General features: G+C 42.6%; 1 protein-coding gene across 1 annotated transcript in view; it reads left to right on the top strand.

Moving 5' to 3' along the window:
- MYH15 (myosin heavy chain 15) overlaps positions 1-23,119 on the top strand; it is a 149,456-nt gene that overhangs the window by 108,727 nt on the left and 17,610 nt on the right. Inside the window, exons 34-38 of the mRNA XM_077884155.1 lie at positions 12,814-13,006; positions 13,218-13,421; positions 17,185-17,310; positions 19,427-19,597; positions 22,361-22,465. Of these exons, the coding sequence (XP_077740281.1) occupies positions 12,814-13,006; positions 13,218-13,421; positions 17,185-17,310; positions 19,427-19,597; positions 22,361-22,465 (799 nt within the window). The remainder of the gene's footprint in view (positions 1-12,813; positions 13,007-13,217; positions 13,422-17,184; positions 17,311-19,426; positions 19,598-22,360; positions 22,466-23,119) is intronic.

Genomic DNA, 23,119 nt, shown 5'->3' on the forward strand with positions numbered 1-23,119 from the left:
GTATTTTATTACTTTAGTGCAATTGTCAGTGCTTAATCCACCTATTTCACCCATCTCCAGTCTGGTAACCGTCAGTTTGTTTTCTGTAGTTATGAGTTTGTTTTTTGGTTTGTTTCTTTTTTTCTTCATTTGTGTTGCTTCTTAAATTCCACGTATGAGTGAAATTATATGGTATTTATCTCTCTCTGCCTGACTTATTTCACTTAGCATTATACCACCTAGATACATCCATTACACCCTCTAGATTGATTCAAGAATCTATTCTTTTATGGTTGAGTAATATTACACACACACCACATCTTCTGTATCCATTTATCTGTTGATGGACACTTGGGCTGCTTCCATAATTTGGCTTAAATGTGCTTCAATAAGCATAGGGGTACATATATCTTTTCAAATTAGGGGTTTTGTTTTCTTTGGGTAAATGACCAGTAGTGGAATTGCTGGATCATATGGTATTACATTTTTAATTTTTGGAGGAACCTCCAGACTGTCATCCATAGTGGCTATACCAGTTTGCATTCCCACCAACAATGTACATTTTCTCTACATTCTCACCAACATTTATTATTTCTTGTGTTTTTGATTTTAGCCATTCTGACAGTTGTGAGATGATATCTCATTGTGGTTTTGATTTGCACTTCCCTGATGATGAGTGATGTTGAGCATCTGTTTGTGTGTCTGTTGGCCATCTGTACATGTCTTCTCTCGAGAAATGTCTATTCGAGTCTTTTGCCCATTATTTAATTGGGTTATTTGGGGGGGTTTGGTGTTGAGTTGTGTAAGTTTTTTAGATATTTTGGATACTAACCCTTTATTGCTATGTCACTCACAAATGTCCCTTTAGTAGGTGTCTTTTAGTTTTGTCAATGGTTTCTTTTGCTGTGCAAAACCTTTTTATTTTCAGGTAGTCCCAATAGTTTATTTTTGCTTTTATTTCCCTTGCCTGAAGAGACATAGGTAGAAACTTTTCTAAAAGTTGCTAAAGCCAAGTAAGAGAAATTACTACCTATGCTCTCTTCTAGGAATTTTATGGTTTCAAGTGTTACATTTAGGACTTTAATCCATTTGGAGTTTATTTTTGTATATGGTTTAAGAAAGTGGTCCAGTTTCACTCTTTTGCATGTTGCTGTCCAGTTTTCTCAACACCATTTGTTGAAGAGACTGTCTTTTTCCCATTGCCTATTCTTGCCTTCTTTGTCATATATTAACTGACCATATAAACATGGGTTTATTTCGGGGCTCTCTATTCTATTTTGCTGATCTATGTTTCTGTTTTTGTGCCAGTATCATACTGTTTTGATTACTACACCTTTGTAGTATATCTGGAAATTTGGAATTGCAATACGCCCAGTTTTGTTCTTTTATAAGATTGCTTTGGCTATTCAGGGTCTTTTATGGTTTTGTACAAATTTTAGGATTATTCTAGTTCTGTGAAAAATGCTGCTGGCATTTTGATAGGAATTGAATTAAATCTGTCGATTACTTTGGGTAGTATGGACATTTTAACAATATTTGTTCTTCCAATACATGAACATGGAATATCTTTCCATTTGGTCATGCCATCTTCAATTTATTTCATCAGTGCTTTATAGTTTTCAGAATATAGGTCTTTCACCTCATTGGGTAAGTTTATTCCTAGGTATTTTATTACTTTAGTGCAATTGTAAATGGTTTTTTTTCTTGATTTTTCTATTAATTCATTATTAGTGTATGTAAATGCAATGGATTTCTGTATAATTGATTTTGTATCCTATGACTTTCCTGAATCAATTTATCAGTTGTAGTGGGGTTTTTTGGTGGCATCTTTAGGGTTTTCTACAAGTAGTATCATGTCATTGCAGATAGGGAAAGTTTTCCTTCTTCCTTACCAATACGGATGTCTTTCATTTCTTTTTGTTGTCTGATTGCTTCAGTTAGGACCCCCTCCTCTAGTACTGTGTTGAATAAAAGTGGTAAGAATAGACATCTTTGTCTTATTCCTGATCTTAGGGGGAAAGATCTCAGTTTTTCACCATTGAGTATAATGTTAGCTGTGGGTTTTTCAGATATAGTCTTTATTTTTTTAAAAAAATTTTATTTATTTATGATAGTCACAGAGAGAGAGAGAGAGAGAGAGAGAGGTAGAGACACAGGCAGAGGGAGAAGCAGGCTCCATGTACCGGGAGCCCGACGTGGGATTCAATCCCGGGTCTCCAGGATTGCGCCCTGGGCCAAAGGCAGGCGCCAAACCGCTGTGCCACCCAGGGATCCCCAGATATAGTCTTTATTATGCTCAAGTATGTTCCCAGTAAACCTACTTTGTTGAGAGTTGTTTTTCATGAATGGATGTTGTACTTTTCAAGTGCTTTTTCTCTATCAATTGAAATGACCTATGGTTTTTATCCTTTATTTTGATGTTGATGTGATGTATCACATTGATTAATTTGCAAGTATTGAACCACCCTTGCATCCCAGGAATAAATCCCACTTGATCACAGAGAATGATTTTTTTTTTAAGGTATTGTATAGTCAGATTCAGTTTGCTAATATTTTGTTGAGGATATTTGCATCTATATTCATCAGAGATACTGGCCTACAGTTCTGTTTTATAGTGTTTTTATCTGCTTTTAGTATCAAGATACTGCTGGCCTCATAGAATGAATTTGGAAGTTCTCCTTCCTCTTCTATTTTTTGGAATAGTTTGAGAAGATTAGACATTAACTCTTCTTTAAATTTTTGATGGAATTCACCTGTGAAGCCAACCTGGACTTTTGTTTGTTGGGAGTTTTTTTGATTACTGATTCAATTTCATTGCTGATAATTGATCTGTTAAAATTTTCTATTTCTTCATGATTCAGTTTTAGGAGGTTACATTTCTAGGAATTTATCCATTTCTTCTAGCTTGTCTAGTTTGTTGGCATGTAACTTTTCATAATATTCTCTTACAGCCCTTTGTATTTCTCTGGTGTCAGTTGTTATTTCTCTTTCATTTCTGACTTTGACTCTTTCTCTCTCTCCCTCTCTCTCTCTCTTTCTTTTGATAGCCTGACTAAAGGTTTATGTATTTTGTTGATTTTTTCAAGTAACTAGCTCCTGGTTTCATTGATCTATTCTATTGTGTATTAGTTTCCATTTTGTTTATTTCTGCTCTAATCTTTATTATTTCCTTCCTTTGACGTTTTAGTCTTTTTCTAGATTCTTTAGATATAGGGGTAGATAGTTTTGAGATTTTTCTTGCTTTTTGAGGCAGGCCTATATTATTAGAACAGCTTTTGCTGTATCCCAAAGATTTTGGGATGTTTTTGTTTTCATTTTCATTTGTCTTCATGTATTTTTTTTTAACTCTTCTTTGATTTCTTGGTTGATCCATTCATTACTTAGTAGTATGTTATTTAACCTCAATGTGTTCTTTCCAGAGTTTTTCTTCTGATTGATTTCTAGTTTTGAAACATTGTGGTAGACAAGATGCATGATAGGACTTCAATCTTTTGAATTCATTAAAATTTGTTTTGTGGCCTAGTATGTGATCTATTCTGGAAAAAAATCCATGTACGCTTGAAAAGAATATATATTTTGCTGTTTTAGGATGGAATATTCTGAATATATCTCTTCAGTCCATCTGGTCTAGTGTGTCATTCAAAGCCACTGTTTCCTTGACTTTCTGTTTTGATGATATATCCATTGATTTAAGTGGGATGTTAAAGTTCCCTACTATTATTGTATTACTATCACTTCCTTCCTTCATGTTTGTTATTACCTGCTTTTTGTGCTTGGGTACTCCCATGTTGGGTGCCTAAATATTTACAACTGTTATATCTTCTTGTTGGATTATTCCCTTTATGGTTATACAGTGTCCTTCTTTGTCTCTTGTTACAGTCTTTGTTTTAAAGTCTATTTTGTCCAATGCTATTCTGACTTCCATTTGCATGGTAAATGCTATTCCATCTTTTCACTTTTTTTTTTTATTATAAAGGTTTACTTAGAAAATAGTTTGGTTGTGTTGGCTACCATTTTTGGCAAATGTTTAAATACTTTCAGGAACCAAAAATTGTCAGTGCCCTCCTTTAGGGCTCCTTTCTCACTCGAGTAGGAGGCTGCATTTGCCTCTGCTGTTTAAGACCCTGACTTCACAGCTACACCTCTGCAGGACTCCCAGAACCAGATCCAGGCCTGGTGCCCTTGAAGCAGCCCTCTGCTGAGATAAAAAGGCAGAAGATTGTCCCTCTGTCTCCCCTCCCCAGGTGCCTGCAGTCTCTTAGCCCACCTCCTGCCCATCCACTGTGCCCTAGAGGCCAATCCATCCCTGGGTCTCTGGGGAAGCTGCCTCCACTTTCTCCTGGAGGATTAGCCTTCCTACTTCTTGGTGGGTAGCTGCCCAGGGTCTCTGCCAGGTGGGGAATGCAGCTCATTGCCTGAAGTCCCTTCTCCTCCAACAGAAGAGGATGTGCTTGAAGGAACACCAGAGTCCCCGTTAAAGATAGTATAGATGACTGGGTTGAGCAAGCTGTTGTAGTAGCCAATCCAGAAAAAGAACTTGAAGACAGATTGGCACCTGGCATGCCTTAGGGCAGATGCCCTGAAGGCTGTACCTGAAGACAGAGGGAAACCAGCAGAGCAGCAACCCACCCATCCACAGGGGCATGATGGTGAAGTGCTCTTGCACACATAGGCCACCTTGCCTAGGCACATGCTGCTGCATACCTAGCCTGGCACCCCCGCCTCCCTGGCCCCCGCAGGACAGAAAGAACAGGGAGCATGAGCTGGTGCCTGGCAGGCACCTGACAGGGCATGGATCTCCATTAGCCAGTGCTTCCAGTTCAGTTAACCCCAGCCAGACCCTGGAATATCGGTAGCTGCCCTTCCTGCCTACATTAGGCTGCTGTCCTCCAGCTGTTCCTGCATTTGCACAGCCCCTGCTGAGGCACCCAGCCCTCTTTCTTTAGTCCTGCAGGCACGTTTGTGGCTGTATAGTACCTCTTCTTGCTGAGCATGCACATATGTATCTTGGCCCTACAGTAGATGTTGGCCTAGATCGGTCCCACAGTGAGGCAAGGTGGGAGAAGCAGCTGTTGCAGCAGGGCTTGAGATACCTTTCTACTTTTTAAGGCTGCATTATGGTTAGGTGGCACTGTCAGGCTGGCAGTACAGCCAGACAAGTGGTGGGAAGGAGATGACAGCAAAGATGAGCCACATGGCCACATCCATCCCTTCACTTTCAATCTGCCGGTGTCTTTAGGTCTGAAATGAATCTCTTGCCAGCAGCATACAGATGGGTCTTGCTTTTTCATTCTGCCATCTTGCGTCTTTTCATTGGAGTTTTTAGTCCATTTACATTCAGAGTAATTATTGATAGGTATGTACTAATCAAGGTTCTGTTACTTTTTTTTTTTAAGATTTTATTTATTTATTTTGAAAGAGCAAGCATGAGCAGGGGGGAGAGGGAGAGGGAGAAGGAGACTCTCTGCTGAACAGGGAGCCCGATAGGGAACTTGATCCCAGGACCCTGGGATCATGACTGGAGCTGAAGACAGATGTTTACCCTACTGAGCCACCCAGGCACCCTTTGTTACTTGTTATATGGTGTTTTTGTAGTTCTTTTCCTTTCTTCTCTTGCTCTTTTTCTCTCATGGTTTGCTGGCTTTTTTTAGTAATATACTTGGATTCCTTTCTCTTTATTTTTTGCATATCTGTTACTGGTTTTTAACTTGAGTTATAATCAGGTTTATATATAACATGCATATAGCAATCTATTTTAAGTTCACAGTCCTTTAAGTTTGAACCCATTCTTTACTCCTCTCCCCTCCACCTCTTAGGTATATGGTGTCATACTTCACATCCTTTTATTTTGTGAGTCCCTGATTTTTATAAATATACTTAATCTTACTGCTTTTATGCTTCCTACTTTTCTTATTCCTACTTATAGTCTTTCCACTTGAAAAGTCTCTGACATTTCTTGTAGGGTTGGTTTAATTGTCATGAGTTCCTGTAACTTTTGTTTGGGAAACTCTTTATCCCTCCTATTCTGAATGGTAGCCTTGCTGGATTGAGTATTCTTGGCTGTAGGTTTTTTTCTTTCAGTACTTTAATATATCATTCCACTTTCTTTTGGCCTGCAAAGTTTCTGCTAAAAGAGCAGTTGATAGCCTTATGGGGTTTCCCTTATATGTAACTGTTTCCTTTTCTCTTTATGCTTTTAAAATTCTGTATCACTACTTTTTGCCATTTTAATTACTATGTGTTTTGGTGTAGACCTCCTTGGATTGATTTGCTTGGAGACTCTCCTTGCCTCCTAGATCTGGATTTCTCTTTCTTTCCCCAGATTCAGGAAATTTTTAGCTATTATTTCTTCAGATAAATGTTATGCCCCCCTTTCTCTCCCTATAATGTGAATATTATGCTCGATGATGTCACTTATTTCCCTAGGTCTGTTTCCAGTTTTTATTATTATTTTTCTCTCTCCTGTTCAGGTTGATTTCTTTCCATTACCCTGTCCTCCGGGTTGCTGATTTGTTCTTCTGCTTCCTCTAGTCTACTATTTATTCCCTCTGGTATATTTTTAATTTCAGTTATTGAGTTCTTCATATCTGGTTCTTTTTTATGTTTTCTACCTCTTTGTTGAGGGTCTCACCAAGGTCATCCACTCTTTTGGCAAGTACAGTGTGTATCTTTATGACCATTACTTTAAATTTTCTTTCAAGCATATTATTTATCTTGGTTTTATTTAGCTCTTTTGCTGTGATTTTGTCCTGTTCTTTAATTTGGGACATATTCCTCTGCTCCCTCATTTTTTTTTCTAGCTCTCTGTGTCTGTTCCTATATGTTAGGGAAGTCAACTCTGTCTCCTGTTCTTGAAAGTAGTGTCCTTATGAAGATTAGTAAATAAGTTTTCCCAGATACCCTAAGCATTTTCTTTCTTTTTTAATTTAAATTTTAGTTAGTTAGCATACCATGCAATATTGGCTTCTGGAGTAGAATTCAGTGATTCATCACCTACATATAACACCCATTGCTTATCACAAGTGCCCTTTTTAGGCACATGATGAGATGAGCACTAGGTGTTATATGTTGGCAAATTGAATTTAAATTAAAAAAATTTTTTTAAAAACCCCACAAATGCCCTCTTTAATGCCTATCACCCATCTAGCCCACCCCCCCTCCATCAACCCTCAGTTTGTTCTTTATCATTAAAAGTCTCTTTTGGCTTGGGGCACCTGGGTGGCTCAGTCAGTTAAGTGTCTGTCTTTGGCTCAGGTCATGATCCTGGAGTCCCAGGACTGAGTCCCACATCAGGCTCCCCACTCTGTGGAGAATTTGCTTCTCCCTCTGACCCTCCCCTCTCTCATGCTTTCTCTCTTTCACTCACTCTCTCTCTCTCAAATAAATAAATAAAATCTTTTTTTTAAAGTCTTTTATGGCTTCCCTCTCTCCTTTTCCTTCTCTCTTCCTATATGGTCATATGTTGTCTTTCTTTAATTCCACATATGAGTGAGATCATATGGTATTTATCTTTCTCTGACTTATTTCATTTAGTGTAATACACTGCAACTCTATCCACATAGTTGCATATGGCAAGATTTCATTTTTTGATGGCTGAGTAATATTCCAGTGTGTGTGTGTCTTCTTTATTCAACGTGCAGTGGACATTTGGGGTCTCTCCATAGTTTGGCTATTGTTAATAATGCTATTATAAACATCAGGGTGCATGTACCCCTTTAAATTTGTATTTTTGTAGCCTTTGGGTAAATACCTAGTAGTGCAATTGCTGGATCATAGGGTAGTTTAATTTTTAACTTTTTGAGGGACCTCCAAACTGTTCTCCAGAGTGGCTACAGCAGTTTGCATTCTCACCAACAGCACAAGGGGGGTTCCCCATTCTCTGCATCCTATTGTTTCTCAAACCTATTGTTTCTTTTTTGTTAGTTTTAGCCATTCTGACAGTTGTGAGGTGGTATCTCTTATATAAATATATATATAATATTATATATATATGTATTTTTTAATTGAAGTTCGATTTGCCAACATAAAACACCCAGTGCTCATTCTGTCAAGTGCCTTCCTCAGTGCCTGTCACCTAATCACCCCATTCTCCCACCTGCCTCCCCTTCCAGTTCCCCTTGTTCATTTCACAGAGTTAGGAGTCTCTCATAGTCTGTTACCCTCTCTAATTTTTCCCACTCATTTTCTCTCCTTTCCCCTATAATCGCTTTCATTATTTTTTTATGTTCCCCAAATGAATGAGACCATATAATGTTTGTCCTTCTCCGATTGACTTACTTCACTCAGCATAATACCCTCCAGGTCCATCCATGTTGAAGCAAATGGTGGGTATTCATCCTTTCTAATGGCTGAGGAATATTCCATTGTATACGTAGACCACATCTTCTTTATCCATCATCTTTCGATGGACACCGAGGCTCCTTCCATAGTTGGCTACTGTGGACATTGCTGCTATAAACATTGGGGTGCAGGTTCCTAGTGTTTCACTCACAGGTGTCTTTGGGGTAAATACCCAGTTGTGCAATTGCTGAATCATAGAGTAGCTCTGCTTTTAAATCTTTGAGGAACCTCCACACAGGTGGTATCTCATTGTGGCTTTGATTTGTATTTCCCTGACAATGAGTGATGTTGAGCATCTTCTCATGTGTCGGTTAGCCATCTGGATGTCTTCTTTGGAAAAGCATCTATTCATGTCTTCTGCACATTTCTTAACTGAGTTATTTGTTTTTTGTTTGTTTGTTTGTTTTTTTGGGGGGGGGTTTGAGTTTGGTAAGTTCTCTATAGATTCTAGACGTTAACCCTTTATCAGATATATCATTTGCAAATGTCTTCTCCCATTCAGTAGGCTGCATTTTAGTTTGGTTGATTGTTGCCTTCCCTGTGCAGAAGCATTTTATCTTGAAGTCCCAATAGTTCATGTTTGCTTTTGCTTCCCTTGCTTCCAGTGACATGTCTAGTAATACATTGCTGCAGACAATGTCAGAGAGGTTGCTGCCTGTGTTCTCCTCTAGGGTTTTGATAGTTTCCTGTCTCACATTGAGGTCTTTCATCCATTTTGAATTTATTTTTGTGTATGATGTAAGAAAGTCCTCCAGTTTCATTTTTCTGCATGTGGCTGTCCAATTTTCCCGACACCATTTGTTGAAGAGCCTATCTTTTTTCCACTGGATATTCTTTCCTGCTTTGTCAAAGATTAGTTGACCATATAGTTGTGGGTCCATTTCTGGGTTCCCTAGTCTATTCCATTGAGCTTTGTGTCTGTTTTTGTTCCAGTACCATCCTATCTTGATGACTACAGCTTTAAAATACAGCTCGAAATTTGGAATAGTGATGCCTACAGTATTGTTTTGCTTTTTCAGAATTTCTTTAGTTATTCAGGGTATTTTCTGGTTCCATAAAAATTTTAGGATTGTTTTTTCTGGTTCTGTGAAAAATGCTTATGGTATTTTGATGGGGATTGCATTAAATGTGTAGATTGCTTTGGGTAATATAGACATTTTAACAATATTCTTCCAATCCATGAGCATGAAATGCTTTTCCATTTCTTTGTGTCCTCTTCAATTTCTTTCATAAGTGGTTCTGTAGTGTTCAGAGTATAGACCTTGTCCTTCTGTAGTTAGGTTTATTTCTAGGTATCTTATTGTCTTTGGTGCAATTGCAAATGGGATCGATTCCTTTGGTGTGTAGAAATGCAACAGATCCCTTCACATTGATTTTATATTCTGCAACTTTGCTGAATTCATGTGTTAGTTCTAGTAATTTTTTTGGTGGAGTCTTTCAGATTTTCTATGCAGTGTTTCTTGTCATCTGCAGAGAGTAAAAGTTTGACTTCTTCCTTGACAATTTTGATGCCAAGATGTTTTTCAAACTGCTGCTTCTATGCCATATCTCTGAGGGGCTGTTTGTCATGCAGTCTCTTTAAGGATAGAATTCATTTTTCTATTGTTTTCCCAGAATCCGTCCTACTGATTTTCACAGTTCAAGGTACTAAGCCCAATTGTAAGAACTCATGAAGCCATACCCCTCTGATTTTCAAAGCCAAAAGTATGGGGATTTGTCTTTCCCATACAGGTTCCTCGTGCCTGGGGTGCTTGGTGTGAGGGTCTGTTTCATTCATCTCTATGTTCCTCACTGCTGTGGACAAACCTATCAGTCCATTTAGGTCTCAACCATGTCTCTGCCCTTTCTATTCTCTTTGATGTGGTTTCTTCTCTACTTTTAGCTGTAAAGAGTTGGTTCTGCTAGTCTGTGTATTTTCTGGTTTATTTACACTGATATGGTGTTACCTAATTTTATCCATGGGATCAGGTCAACATAAGGTCCTCCTACTCCACCATTTCCCCTTGAAGGCTATACCACATCTTCTTTATCCATTCATCTGTTGATGGATACTGGGTTGCTTCCATATCGTGGCTATTGTATATAATGCTGCAATAAACATAAGGGTCTAATTTATCTTTTTAAATTAGTATTTTTGTTTTCTTTGGGTAAGTAAGCAGTAGTAGAATTACTGGATCATATGGTAATTCTATTTTTGATTTTTTTGAGGAACGTCCATACTGTTTCTTATAGTGATTGCACAAATTTGCATTCCCACCAACAGTGCATGAGGGTTCCTTTTTCTCCAGATCCTCACCAACCCTTATTATATTTTGTTTTTGAGTTTATCCATTCTTACAGGTGAAAGGCGAGATCTCATTGTGGTTTTGACTTGTATTTCTCTGATGATGAGTGATGTTGAGTATCTGTCTATGTGTCTGTTGGCCATCTGTATGTCTTCTTCGGAGAAATATCTGTTCATATCTTTTGCCCATTTGTAATCAGATTATTATCATTATTTTTGGTGTTGAGTTGTGTATGTTCTTTATATACTGTGGATCTTAATCACTTACTAGATATATCACTTGCAGAATATCTTTTCCTATTCACTAGGTTGCCTTTTTGTTTTATTGATGGTTTTCCTTTTTAAGTTTTTATATTGATTTTCTTTTTTTGCATTTGATTTCCTTTTTCAAATTGTATTCCACATTTCTGAGGGTAAGGAGAGGAATTTCTTACTGTATTGTCCTAGTCCTGAGTGCTTCATTTTTTTTTAAAAGGTACTTGGAGGAGTTTTCATTTTAAAACATGACTATGCATGAAATGTATTGATTGTCTAGAGGCCATTCTCTAGACCTGTATCATATCCAAGTCTCTGAAACCACAGCACTTTCTATTGTCTGCAGGCACTCATGAAGATTCATAAACAACTGTAGAAAAGTACAGTTTGAAACATTGCTTAAATAGGATGTATCTTTCTACAGAGGATTTTGACACTAAACAAGGGATGCGTTAGTGTTCTTGCAAGAGGAGAGTCAGCTGTGGCAAAAATAAGTTTCCTCAATATAAGACAAAGAAGTGCCTTAATGCTTTTACTGGTATTGAGAGTGTGAGTCCCTGTGTAAGCCTGCCTGGGCTGCCATAATCAAATGCAGACTGGGTGGCTTAAATGCATAAATTTATTTTCTCACAGTTCTGGAAGGTGGAAGTCCAAAATCAAAGTGTTGGCAAGTTGGGTTTTCCCTGAGGCCTCTCCTTGGCTTACAGATGGCCATCCTCCTGTTGTGTCCTCACATGGTCTTCTGTGCATCCCTGGTGTGTTTGTGTGTGTCCAAATCTTCTCTTTTTAAAGGACTACAAATCGGAATGAATTAGGCCTTATCCAACAGTCTCATTTTACCTTAATCACCTCTTTTAGAGGACATATCTCCAAAGATAATCACATTCTGAAATACTGGGGTTTAGGGATTCAACATATAAATGGAGAGGTACATATTCAGCTATAACAGTCTCTGTTAACTTTATATACTGGCATCCCTATAGAATTCTGAACTGCAAGCTGAACAGAAGCCAGGACCTAAGAATAGACATGAGAAGCTGATCTCAACTTGTGCGGCCCAGGGACATGGGGTTAGCAGAGGAGAGGGGCTAACTCTGGGTGTTACATTCTCCCACTTTGCAAACACGGTTTTAGCATAGGGCTTTGCTGTTATAAAGGAATATTGAAGCAACTGAATCGTCACAACAGCAGTTGATTTTCTCAGCCTACCCTTGACTATACTCCAACTCCTAGAGAAAGATAACCATGCTATTCTAGAAGAGCTAAGCATCTACAGGCCATTAGAGCAGTATTGTGGTCCTTGAGACTTCAGCCTGAGTGCTCTTTCTTACCTTGTTCAGACATGTTTCACCATTGAAAGTAGTTTAAATATTATGGCTATTGGAAGAGCATCCTTCCTTCATCCTTAGCCACTCTAGGAAATCCAGGTGTTTGCTTTATGCTATACATTAGAGCATCTTAGATAAGGCTAAGTCTGCCCCACTGGAACCTCACAAGATTCTGGTAATTTCCATGATTCTTGTGGGAAGTTGTCTTGGGAATATTAACCTGTTATGATGCTTTCATTAACTTTCATTAACCTAACCCTTCAACCTCTATGTTTTAAAAAATATATTTACTTATTTATTTGAGAGAGACAGAGAACATGCAAGTGGGGGGAGAGGGTAGGAGAGAGAATCTCAAGCAGACTCCTCCCTGAGTGTAGAGCTCAATCCCAGAACCCTGAGATCATGACATAAGTCAAAATCAAGAACTGACCATCTAACTGACTGAGCCACCCAGGTGCCCAACCTCAATGTTTCTAAAATGATAACCCTTTAGACTCATTTTGTTAATTACCCACAATTGTTCTTGATTCTTAATTTTTTCTGTTTCCTAAACTATTAGGTACACAGCAGGTAACCTTTCTTAATTTGGGTGCATGATTTTTTTCATGAATGTTATTCTAAAATTAGGAGGAACAAGCAATGCGCTATTGACTCCCTGCAGTCTAGTCTGGATTCTGAAACTAGAAGCAGAATTGAGGTGACCCGGCTGAAGAAGAGTGTGGAAGGGGACCTCAGTGAGATGGAACTCCAGCTTAGCTGCGCCAACCGGCAGGTGTCAGAGGCAACCAAATCCCTGGGCCAGCTTCAGACCCAGGTCAAGGTATTTCAAATTGTAATATGGGGGCATGGAGTAAACAGACTAAGAGATTGTGTTGAGCAATAAAAGTAAGGGCTACAAATCCTAATTCTTCAAAAGAGTAGGAACATACTTAAATTTAAATTGGTGGAGCTTTGCTCGGAGCATGCATGCAGGTGCATATCCTATTGAACTCAGAGCGATCTGTGCCCCAGGCCTGTGTTTTCTCTCGCAGGACCTTCAGGTGCAGCTAGATGACAGCACACACCTGAACAGTGAGCTGAAGGAGCAGGTGGCTATGGCTGAGAGGCACAACTCTCTTCTCCAGTCCGAGCTAGAGGAGCTGAGGTCCCTGTACAAGCAGACAGAGTGTGGGCGCAGGCTGGCAGAGGAAGAACTCCTGCAGGCCACAGAGAGAATCAATCTTTTCCATACCCAGGTGAGGCCCATAAGCTCTCCCCATTAGCTGCACCAGCTGTGTGAAGGCAACAGTTTCCACCCACTGTTCAGCCTTAGACCATACATAATTGTCATGTGAAGCCTTGGGTATGGCATAAGACACAGGGAGCGTCTTTGGCAGCAGAGCAGTGGGCACACTCTTCCTTCATGCCCGGATGTATTAGTTTCCTAGAGCTATTATAACTCAGGACCACAAACTGAGTGGCTTAAAACAGCAGACACTGATTCTCTCACAGTATGGAAGACCACACGATCGAAACTACGGTGTCGGCTGAGCCATGCTCCTTCTGGATCTCGTAGGTCAATCCATCCTTCCTTGCCTTTTTCTAGCTTCTGGTGGTCTGTTGGCAATCTTTGGTGTTCCTGAGCTTATAGATGCATCATTTCAATCCTCAGCCTTCACATGGCATTCTCTCTCCTTGTCTTAACACCATCTTTCTTCTGTTGGTAGTTGTGTCTAAATTTCCCTTTTTTATAAGGACATCAGTCATATTGGATTCAGACACTTCTTAATGACCTCATTTTAATTTGATTACCTCTATAAAGGTCCTATTTCCAAAGAAGGTCACATTCAGAGATACAGGGTTAGGACTTCAGCATGTCTCTTTTGAAGGGGACACAATTTAGCCCATAACACTAGTCCAAAAGAATGAACTCCCAGAGCATTGATAGCCAGGATACTGGGGAGACATGAACATTCCCTGGTGTACCAGAACCACTTGCCTGCTTCTCCTATTTCCTCCAAGTCACATGCTCTCCAAGCATCCCAGGATTAAAAAAAAAAAATGTTCCTGCCTCAGAGCCAGGAGATTTCTAACAATTCTAAGTGGCTGCTGACAGATTTGATGAGCTGTCAGGAGTCTGGTTTCCCATGGAAGGTTATGTAAGTGACACGAAGCAAGAATTCTTAGATTGCTTGCCATTCTCATGGAATCAGGAGGAACCATTGTGGCTAGGACAAATGTGTACAGTGAATCATTCAACATTTATAGGGCACCCACCATAACCTGAGCAGATATACATGCAGAATAACTCCATTGTCCTTAAAAAGTGAAGCCCCAGGTAGGAACTGCAGTGCACTGCTGGAGTGTAGAGTCAGGGCAAGCACATCCCTGCAGACAGCCTTTCCTGACAGTCTTAGACCTCACTGGATGCACAATATGCTTAACTGGAGTTGTGAAGCCAAGGACAGAAGCATGGGGGAGGAGGAGCTTTGGGCTATTGAGGGAAATTGCTATACTCACTAGAACATGGTGGGGCGGGGATAGGAGAGATCAGAGAAATGATGCCAGGAGGCAGGGTGAGCCAGGTTCCCAGGAACTTTGAGTGTGAGACTGATGCAACTTGAATTCTGTCCTGCAGCTAATGGGGATCCACTGAAGAATTTTGAGTAGCTAAGAGTGAAATGATCAGATTTTCATTTCAGGAAGTATACTCTGGCGATTGCTTTGAAGAGTGGATTAAAACAACTATAGGCAGAACTGCCGTACTCTGAAGCATTTAGAAATATCTGTGGAATCAGTTTGGTTGCCACAGTGACTGGAAAGTGCCAGTGACATTTAGTTGGCAGCACTCAGAGATACTAATATTGTCCTAGGTGCAGGATAACCCCACTTCACAACGAAGTGCCCCTTCCAGAATGCCAATTTCGTCCCCATTGAGAAATACTGGGAAAAAGGAAGGACAAGGCAGGGATGTACCAGTTGCAAGGCATTGCAATCAGTTTGTGCCTACAGTCTGACTTTTGGGTCCATCAAAACATTGTGCATGACCCAACTCTATTTAGATATCATATGATATGGAACAAATAGGCTGTATGTTATGCATAATTCCCAGAAGGCTCACTTCAACATTTTCTTTCTCTCTTAAGAGTCCTTATCTAAAATATAATGAGCAGGATTCTTATAAAGTAGGATATTGAATTTTTAAAAAGTAATCATCTATCTGTAGTACTTAATCTAGCTATTGGTAATAAATCATTTGCCATGCCTATTATAACTGATAATGCACCAGTGGGTCCCAATATGATGAAAAACCACTAGCCCAGAGAGAGCTGAGGACATCAAGCAGAGCAAAAGCAGACAGAGAGAGGAGGAGATGAATTGGAAAAACAAAAAGAAAATTAGGCCATGGAAACCTGATCTCTAGGGCAGAGTTTCTGACACTTTCAGTGTGTCACAGAAACTAACAGAAAAAATGCAAATTCTCAGGTCTCATTTCAGATCTACTTAATCAAAATCTCTGCAGTGGGATGCAGGAACCAAATGATTTCTCAAATGAATGCTCCCTTTGACCAGCACATCCAGGTGATACTACACTGCTCACAAGGACCTCTCCCCAACATTAATCACATGGGGGCACCTTGCAATTAATAGCATGCTGTCAATCTTTTGATAACAAAGTGTATCTTTTATGGAAACTTCTTCGCCCCTTCTGCACCCCCAGACCTCTAAGCCTAGAATAAATATACAAGGCCAAACTTATTCTCAGCTGATTACACGTGTTCTTTTTCAAACCTGAGCTGTGACAATCTAGATTGCCCTCTTGCACAGTATCTCCTAAAACTCTTCCTCCCCAAAAGAACCAATTAGAGTCATTCAGCTTGAAAAAGTTTTGACCATTATCTCACTAGCAGATTTTAAATGATTCCATGTATAAATAAGTAGGCACATATATTTCTACCTTCCTTTATGAAGAAAGAATTTCTGTGGAGTTATGTGCAGTGAGCACCCAGAAAATATTCCAGTAAAATACACTTATCCTCACCACCACCACCACCATCACCACCACCACCCCAGGAAAAGCCTGGGCCCGGGAGCATAGAAGCTAGCTCTCTGTAAGGACAGAGCATGGCAGCCTCGATGAAGATGCTTCATGCCATTGAGGAAGCAGGGCAGTGGGAGGCTGGAATATCTCTCTATTTCCAAGGTACCGTCCTGCTGCTGAGAGAGGCACTAGCTAAAGAAAAGTGAAAGGACAATGAAGAGAAATCAAAAATAGGAACCTGTGCTTTTTATATTACATTCTCTGTGCTAAGGTTTCACACCCTCAGAAAAGCTGTGCTTCAAACATGGGCCAAATAGCAGCAAAAGGAGTCTCAGCCTCTAGTGTCACAACCCAGGAAAGAAAGAATTAGGACAGTTGTAGCCACAGAACACCCAGCATCCTCCCGAGGATGGGTTCCTAAGGGCTGGGGGGATGAGGCTCATCTGAGCTACACTTCCCGCCACCTCACTGCAAAGACAGATAGAAAGGGAGGTGGTTAAGGGAAGTTCTTGTTTGGGTTTGGGTTTTGGTTTTCCTGGAGCAGCATGCAGGCAACTGATTTTTATTCCCCACCTTCCTGCTCCCCAAATGTCTGCTGCTGACCCTTAATTGCGCTCTGGAACACTTTCTCCTACCACATCAGAGAACAAAAGGCAGAAACCAGTCCTCCTCAACAAGTTGAAAACCAAACACACGCTTGGGACTTGTAGATTATCTGGACCCATATTAGACAAACTATCTCTAATATTGAACTTCTAACAGATGAAGTACTTTCTATTCCCATATACCTTTGTTGGCAAAGGGGAGTTGTCTAGTGTGGCTTCCTGGGGTGGAAAGTATTGTTTTGCTGACTGCGGCAGCTGAGAACAGAACTTGCTCCTGGCCAGAGTCCATTCCTGTTGCATGTCCTCAACCGACCAGTCTGCTTTTGCCTCCCTGTTCTCAACTTGCCTAATGAGAGCGCTGCTCCACTTTAGAACACTAGCCTCCTCAGCCAGAAGAAGAAACTGGAGGTTGATGTTGCCAGGATGCAGAAAGAAGCCGAAGAGGCAGTGCAGAGGTGTCAAAATGCAGAAGAGAAGGCCAAGAAGGCAGCCACTGAGGTGAGTCCATTGACTGCTTGCTCACTCCTGTCTTCCAGAGTTGACTGGAGCAGTAGCCAAAGGGCAGAAGCAGATCTGCAGTCAAAAAGAACTCCATTGATTCTCCATATAGCCAGGAGGAGGTTAGCTGACCCCTCTGCCTCTCTGTTCCCATTTTGAAAAATTAGGCCAATTAGCTCCTCCCTTCCAACCTACTCAGACAATAAAAAGGAACAGTTGAATTGGTATAAGCAAAACCTTATGAAAGCAAGAAGTTTTTTTTTTGTTTTTTTTTTTTTTTACAGTTAAGCCACTTTCCACTTGTGAATCAATACATCTAGAGTCTAGAAACAATTCTTCCTGTATATCCTTACAAATAGCTATTTTCCTAGCATCTGTAACGGTTTGATGATGATGATCTGGAAAGAAAAGCTTATTTCACTTATTTCTTACAACCCATAACTATTGTTTGAGTAGCGCAATCAGGCTGGTAAAGAAGGATTTCAGGGCTGATATGCCTTCTTTATTTGCAAGTGTAAAATTGTTCATGGGGGTGCTTTTCCTAAATGGCACTAAGCTCAGCATTGGCAGCCAGCCTTGTCTGGAGCTTTGTGGGAACTGAAGAAAGGCCACCGCTGGGACCCTCTGTGGGCAGATGCAGCACTTCTCTCAAAGGGCATAGCAAGCAGAAGGTAACACTCAGAATAAAAATTAGCGAAGGGAGGTGGAGGGCCTTGTAGGTCCCAGGCCTGCTGAGCAGAGTGTGCATTTAACTGCAGCCTCCACTCATTCCGTCCCCATCAAGTGACCCCGTGTAGTCCATCAATACCCAACTCTGTGCAGCAGCCCTGACTCTGCTGTGTGGATGGAAGCTGATCCTCTTGATGAAAAGGGTATGGGAACTAGGGAGACAAGACATTTAATTAGATTTTATATCAGTTATTTTAAAATTCAAAAGAGGGGAAGAGCTTGTGTCTAGCTTTGCCTGAGTTATTTGGCAGTTGAGGAGCTAAACAAAACCTTCGCACCAAATCATGGACACCAGGTTGCTATAGAAGCCAGCCCTCTCTAAGAATAGAGAAGCGTGCCTATCACTCAGCCATTTGGTACCAAGGCAGAGACATTTCTGCTCCGTGATGGAAAAGAGGTGCGTGAAAGCTTAAAGATGTTTGATGGCCAAGGGAAAAATAATGTGGCTTAACATTTATGAAAATCCACACAGAGAGAAAGGAATAAAAAGAGTGTCTGCTTCAGCTTGGGGAATGTATGCAGTCACATTATGAAGACTCTCTGCTTTAGCATGCCTTTATAAGATTTCCTTGACACTTGAAAAATGAACTCACTACCTCTTCCCCCACCTTCCAGTTCTCTAATAGTTCAGCTCTGAGTCCCAGGCCTACCTAGCAGAACCCAGAGTTGCCTCCATAATTCATTCTTTGCCCTCACCATCTGCACAGACGTCTCACACTTAAATTATACAGATGGTTGGTAACCTGATAGACAGAGAAGCTTTGGCTGGGAGGACACTGTTCTTACATTAAATGCGCTGAGAGATTCATGAACCAGTTCTTAATAATTTTGTCGAGACATCAAGCCCTTGTACACATAGCTAAAGCCAAGAGCAGGCTTCACAAACAAGAATTAACCTTCCTTGTGCCAGATTATTGGCAATGAGAGCAACTGTAGCTGCCAAATTCCTGGAGCCTAAACTTGTTTGCTGTTGTGAATCATAGAATTAGAAAAGTGAGATGTGAAAGATTTTCATAGGCACCCTTCCCTACTTCCCTGGTGCGTGATCCTATAGGACATGTCCCAAGCTTTGGTGTGTTCAAAGCTATTGCTTTAGGTGGTCATCGTTCTTCTTTCAATACAGGTGTTGTGCGTTGTTCATGCAGTACTTCCTCTCTGGCCTGTTTCTGCTCCCCCTCACCCCAGTCTCCCTGGCAGCAGATGTCATCGTGATTGCCATATCATTAACAAACTCCAGGGTGGCCCATGTTAGGGACAGAAAAGTGGAGGAGATTAATACACGGAGGAGGGCATGCCATCTAGTCAGATCACGACTGGAAGGTTGTGGGTGGAAATGTGAAGGTCAGCTGGCTGCCAGCTTAGCTCAGCTCCTTTCTCTCTGTTTTAGGCAGCAAACGTAGCCGAAGAACTAAAGAAGGAGCAAGACACCAGTGCCCACCTGGAGAGGATGAGAAAGAATATGGAGCAGACAATTAAAGACTTACAAAAAAGGCTGGATGAAGCTGAACAGACTGCAGTGATGGGGAATAGAAAGCAGATCCAGAAGCTAGAATCGAGGGTAGGCGTTTGCATGGGGAATCGTGGAGTCATGACAGCTCCCAATTCATGGCCGTCTTGTCCTGGAATATCACTCCAAATGTTCCCTCTCTCACCACTTCTGCATCTAGCACTTCTAGATCATCAAGTGTCAGATCTCAATCTACTCATTCATTCTTGCTTGACCCTCAGCCAAGACTCTTCCTGAACTGGATTAAGTCGGCCTTCCCTCCTGCTGTTAGGTGAGAGGGCATCTCTCCCGTTCAGCCACACCGACTCGGGCTCCCCGCAGTCAGGGTTCCCTGCCATTTCCAGGGACGCCCACGCAGTCTTGCCTCTGTGCCTTTGTTCCTGTTATTTCCTCTGCAGAGTAGTCCCCCCCCCCCCGCTTTTTTTTTTTTTTCTGCCACAAAAAGTGGAAGGGAAACAACTAAATCAAGGATCAAGAAATGATTAGTGAAGACATAAGAAGGGCTGATAGAAATGACTTAGCACCTGCCTTCAGGGAACTTAGCAACAACTAGAAAGCTCTCTCTTGAAAACACAATTTTTTAAAGTATTGAACCAGTTTCAATGACTATGGACAAGCTGGGTGACAAATATTAGAAGGATAGGAAGGATATTTGACAGGGACTCGATGGTTCAGAAGGGCCCTGAAAAATACAGTATTGCTTTTGCGCATTTATGGCCTAGCCCGTGCCGTAGAATCCCAATGCACATCCATGCTACATCCAGGTAAAGATGCTGATTAAAAAGGAATGAGGAGGAGCTCTGTAGTAGTTTCTGAAGATCTCATCCAGTGGTACAAGGGTGATAAAAGGCACAGGCAATAGGTAGAGTCTACAAGGTTTTGTGCAAGGGTGAAGGAAATATAGAAGACAAGTACACATACACATGTGCTTGTATTTTCAAAAGGAAGGCGTGACAGGATAAGACAAAGACTAATAAAAATAGCTCCCTGTAGGAAGAGAACACGTAGATGAAAAGGAGATCTTCTGAACCTCATTCCATTGTTTTGATTGTTGTAAAATCATATAAAACATTTACACGCTTCATAATTTAAAAAAACAAGTTTAAATCTAAGAGTAAAACAAATCAATCCCTAAAATGTTAACACAAATGGAAACAAAGGAAGCTAACTGGGTATCAGGTTGGGGGGGGGGGTGCATAAAACATAGAAGAATGATTCCCAGTGACTTTTAAACATGGTGTTTTGTACATCCCTCATGGAATACATCTAAAGACCAAAGAAAAAAATTAGCACATTGAGCAAACTGTGCTCCTAGCTTCAAATAACAATACCTTCTCGTCACCACTCTCAGTAAGACTAATACTATCCTTTAACCAACAACTATTTAACCTTTATTGCATAAGAACCAAGATTTTTAGTATGAGAAAATATAGGTATAAAATTAACTTAAAATGTGCCTTAAAAAAAACATAAGAGTGATACTGGTATTTTTGATTCAAATTTAAGATTGCAGGGTTTAATTTGGTTTCCAGTTCTGTCTGTCCACCACTAAGGCCTGGACCCCGTGCTAACTCAGTCGCAGTGAGCTCCGGATACAGGCTGGTACTAAGGAATTATGATTAATTTTCTTGAAAACATAATCATAATACTATTCTGTTAGGATCACCTAACGAAATATTTACAGGTGAAATTATGATATCTAGGATTTGATGTAATAGTGATCTTCCCAGAGGGGTTTTTAATCAACTCAAAACCACACACACTTGAGAAGACCTGACCGGGGGCCTCATCGTCTTAGTCTCACCAACAGAGCCGTGTGTTAGGTTCCTCCATGATAGGGGCGTCGAAGACTTTTCTAATGACCTTCATCTACAAGCACCTGCACACCTGCTGACTTGCCCTCCCTGAGGAAGAGCAAGGAGGGAGGCAGGCGGGCAGTCAGCGATGGGGTCACACAGTGCGGGCACGTTCATGCCTCAGGGCATTGGACATCGCACTTATTTTTTTTAAAGATTTTATGCTTTTAAAGGATTGATTGATTGATGAATGACACAGAGCACACGAGCAGAGACACAGGCAGAGGGAGAAGCAGGCCCCATGCAGGGAGCCTTACGTGGGACTCGATCTGGGGCCCCAGGATCACGCCCTGGGCCGAAGGCAGAGGCTAAACCACTGGGCCACCCGGGGATCCCCCGGACTTCGCACTTTTGGAAGGCTAGTCAGGAAGGCTCTGTTGAGAGGGTGGCACTCGTGTCAAGAAGGCAGGAAGAGAGCAGGGACTTCTAGGGCAAGACGAGAAGCAGCCAGTACCCTTCCTCCACCAACACTCTCCCCCTTTTCTGTTTTTTTCCTCCAAATCACTTCCCACCATGGAACATTCTTTTGCTGGGTGTATCCCCCCTTAAAACGCATGCTGGTCCAGGGGGGAGATGTTTGCTCTGCCGCTGCGGTGTCCCCAGCCTCGGGGCAGGCCTGAGACCTGCGCGCACCCTGCAGGCCGGCTGCGCGCTGCAGCGCCCCCCGCTGGCGGCCGGGCTCCCCCGGCTCCCCGGCTCGAGTCGGGGGGGGGGGGGGGGGGGGGGGGCGGCGGCTGCCGGCGGGGAGCTCAGGCCCGGCCTCGACCTGCGCGCCGCCGGCTGCTTCTCTGGCCACGTGCCTGCGCGTAGCTCGGGGAGCCGCAGGAAGCCGGGCCGCGGGGCCTCGATGGGCCCGACAGCCCGCACCGCACGGCTCCCGCCACTCCTTCGGGCGTTCCCCGCCAGGGGGAGGGCGGCCCGGCCCGCCTGCGGCCTGAGGTCCCGGCCCGTCCCGCAGGTGCGCGAGCTGGAAGGGGAGCTGGAGGACGAGGCGCGCCGCGCAGCCGAGGCCCGCAGCGGAGCGCGCAGGCTGGAGCGCTGCGTCAGGGAGCTGAGCCGCCAGGTACGCCCCGGGCCCGCGGGCCCTGCCCTGCCCTGCCCTGCCCGGCCCTGCCCTGCGCCCCCTCCCCCTCCTCCGCGGCCGCCCGAGCCCGGGCTGCGATCACACGCGCTCGTCCTTCCGCGCACGGACGGCTACGGGACACAGGGCCGCGGCACCGGACAGCCCCAGTCCCCGTTTCTTTATTTTATTTTATTTAAGATTTTATTTATTCATGAGACACAGAGAGAGGCAGAGACCCAGGCAGAGGGAGAAGCAGGCCCCACGCAGGGAGCCCGACGCGGGACTCGATCCTGCGTCCCCAGGATCACAGCCTGGGCTGCAGGCAGGCGCTCAACCGCTGAGCCCCCCCCCCCCGGGAACCCCCCACTCCTCGTTTCTGGCTGCACAGACCCCCCCCCCCCCGGCCCCGAGGGCTCCCTTTGGTGCCGGGTGCTGGGAACAGCACCTGCTCGTGGGTGGGGGGCGGGGCGCTCGGGAGCTCGCGGCTCCTCTGCCCCTGGACCGAGCGGCTCTCCAGCCGGTGACGGGAAAGAGGCGGGAAGACTTCTCGGCAGGACCGACGGCGTCGCTGGAGCCGAGCGCCCAGCGCCACGCGCCACCCGTCGCTTACACTGCCCTGCCCCGTCTTCCCTTCGAAAACCCAGGCGACTGCAG

This window comes from Canis aureus, chromosome 35 (assembly GCF_053574225.1).
Source record: "Canis aureus isolate CA01 chromosome 35, VMU_Caureus_v.1.0, whole genome shotgun sequence".
NCBI lineage: Eukaryota > Metazoa > Chordata > Mammalia > Carnivora > Canidae > Canis > Canis aureus.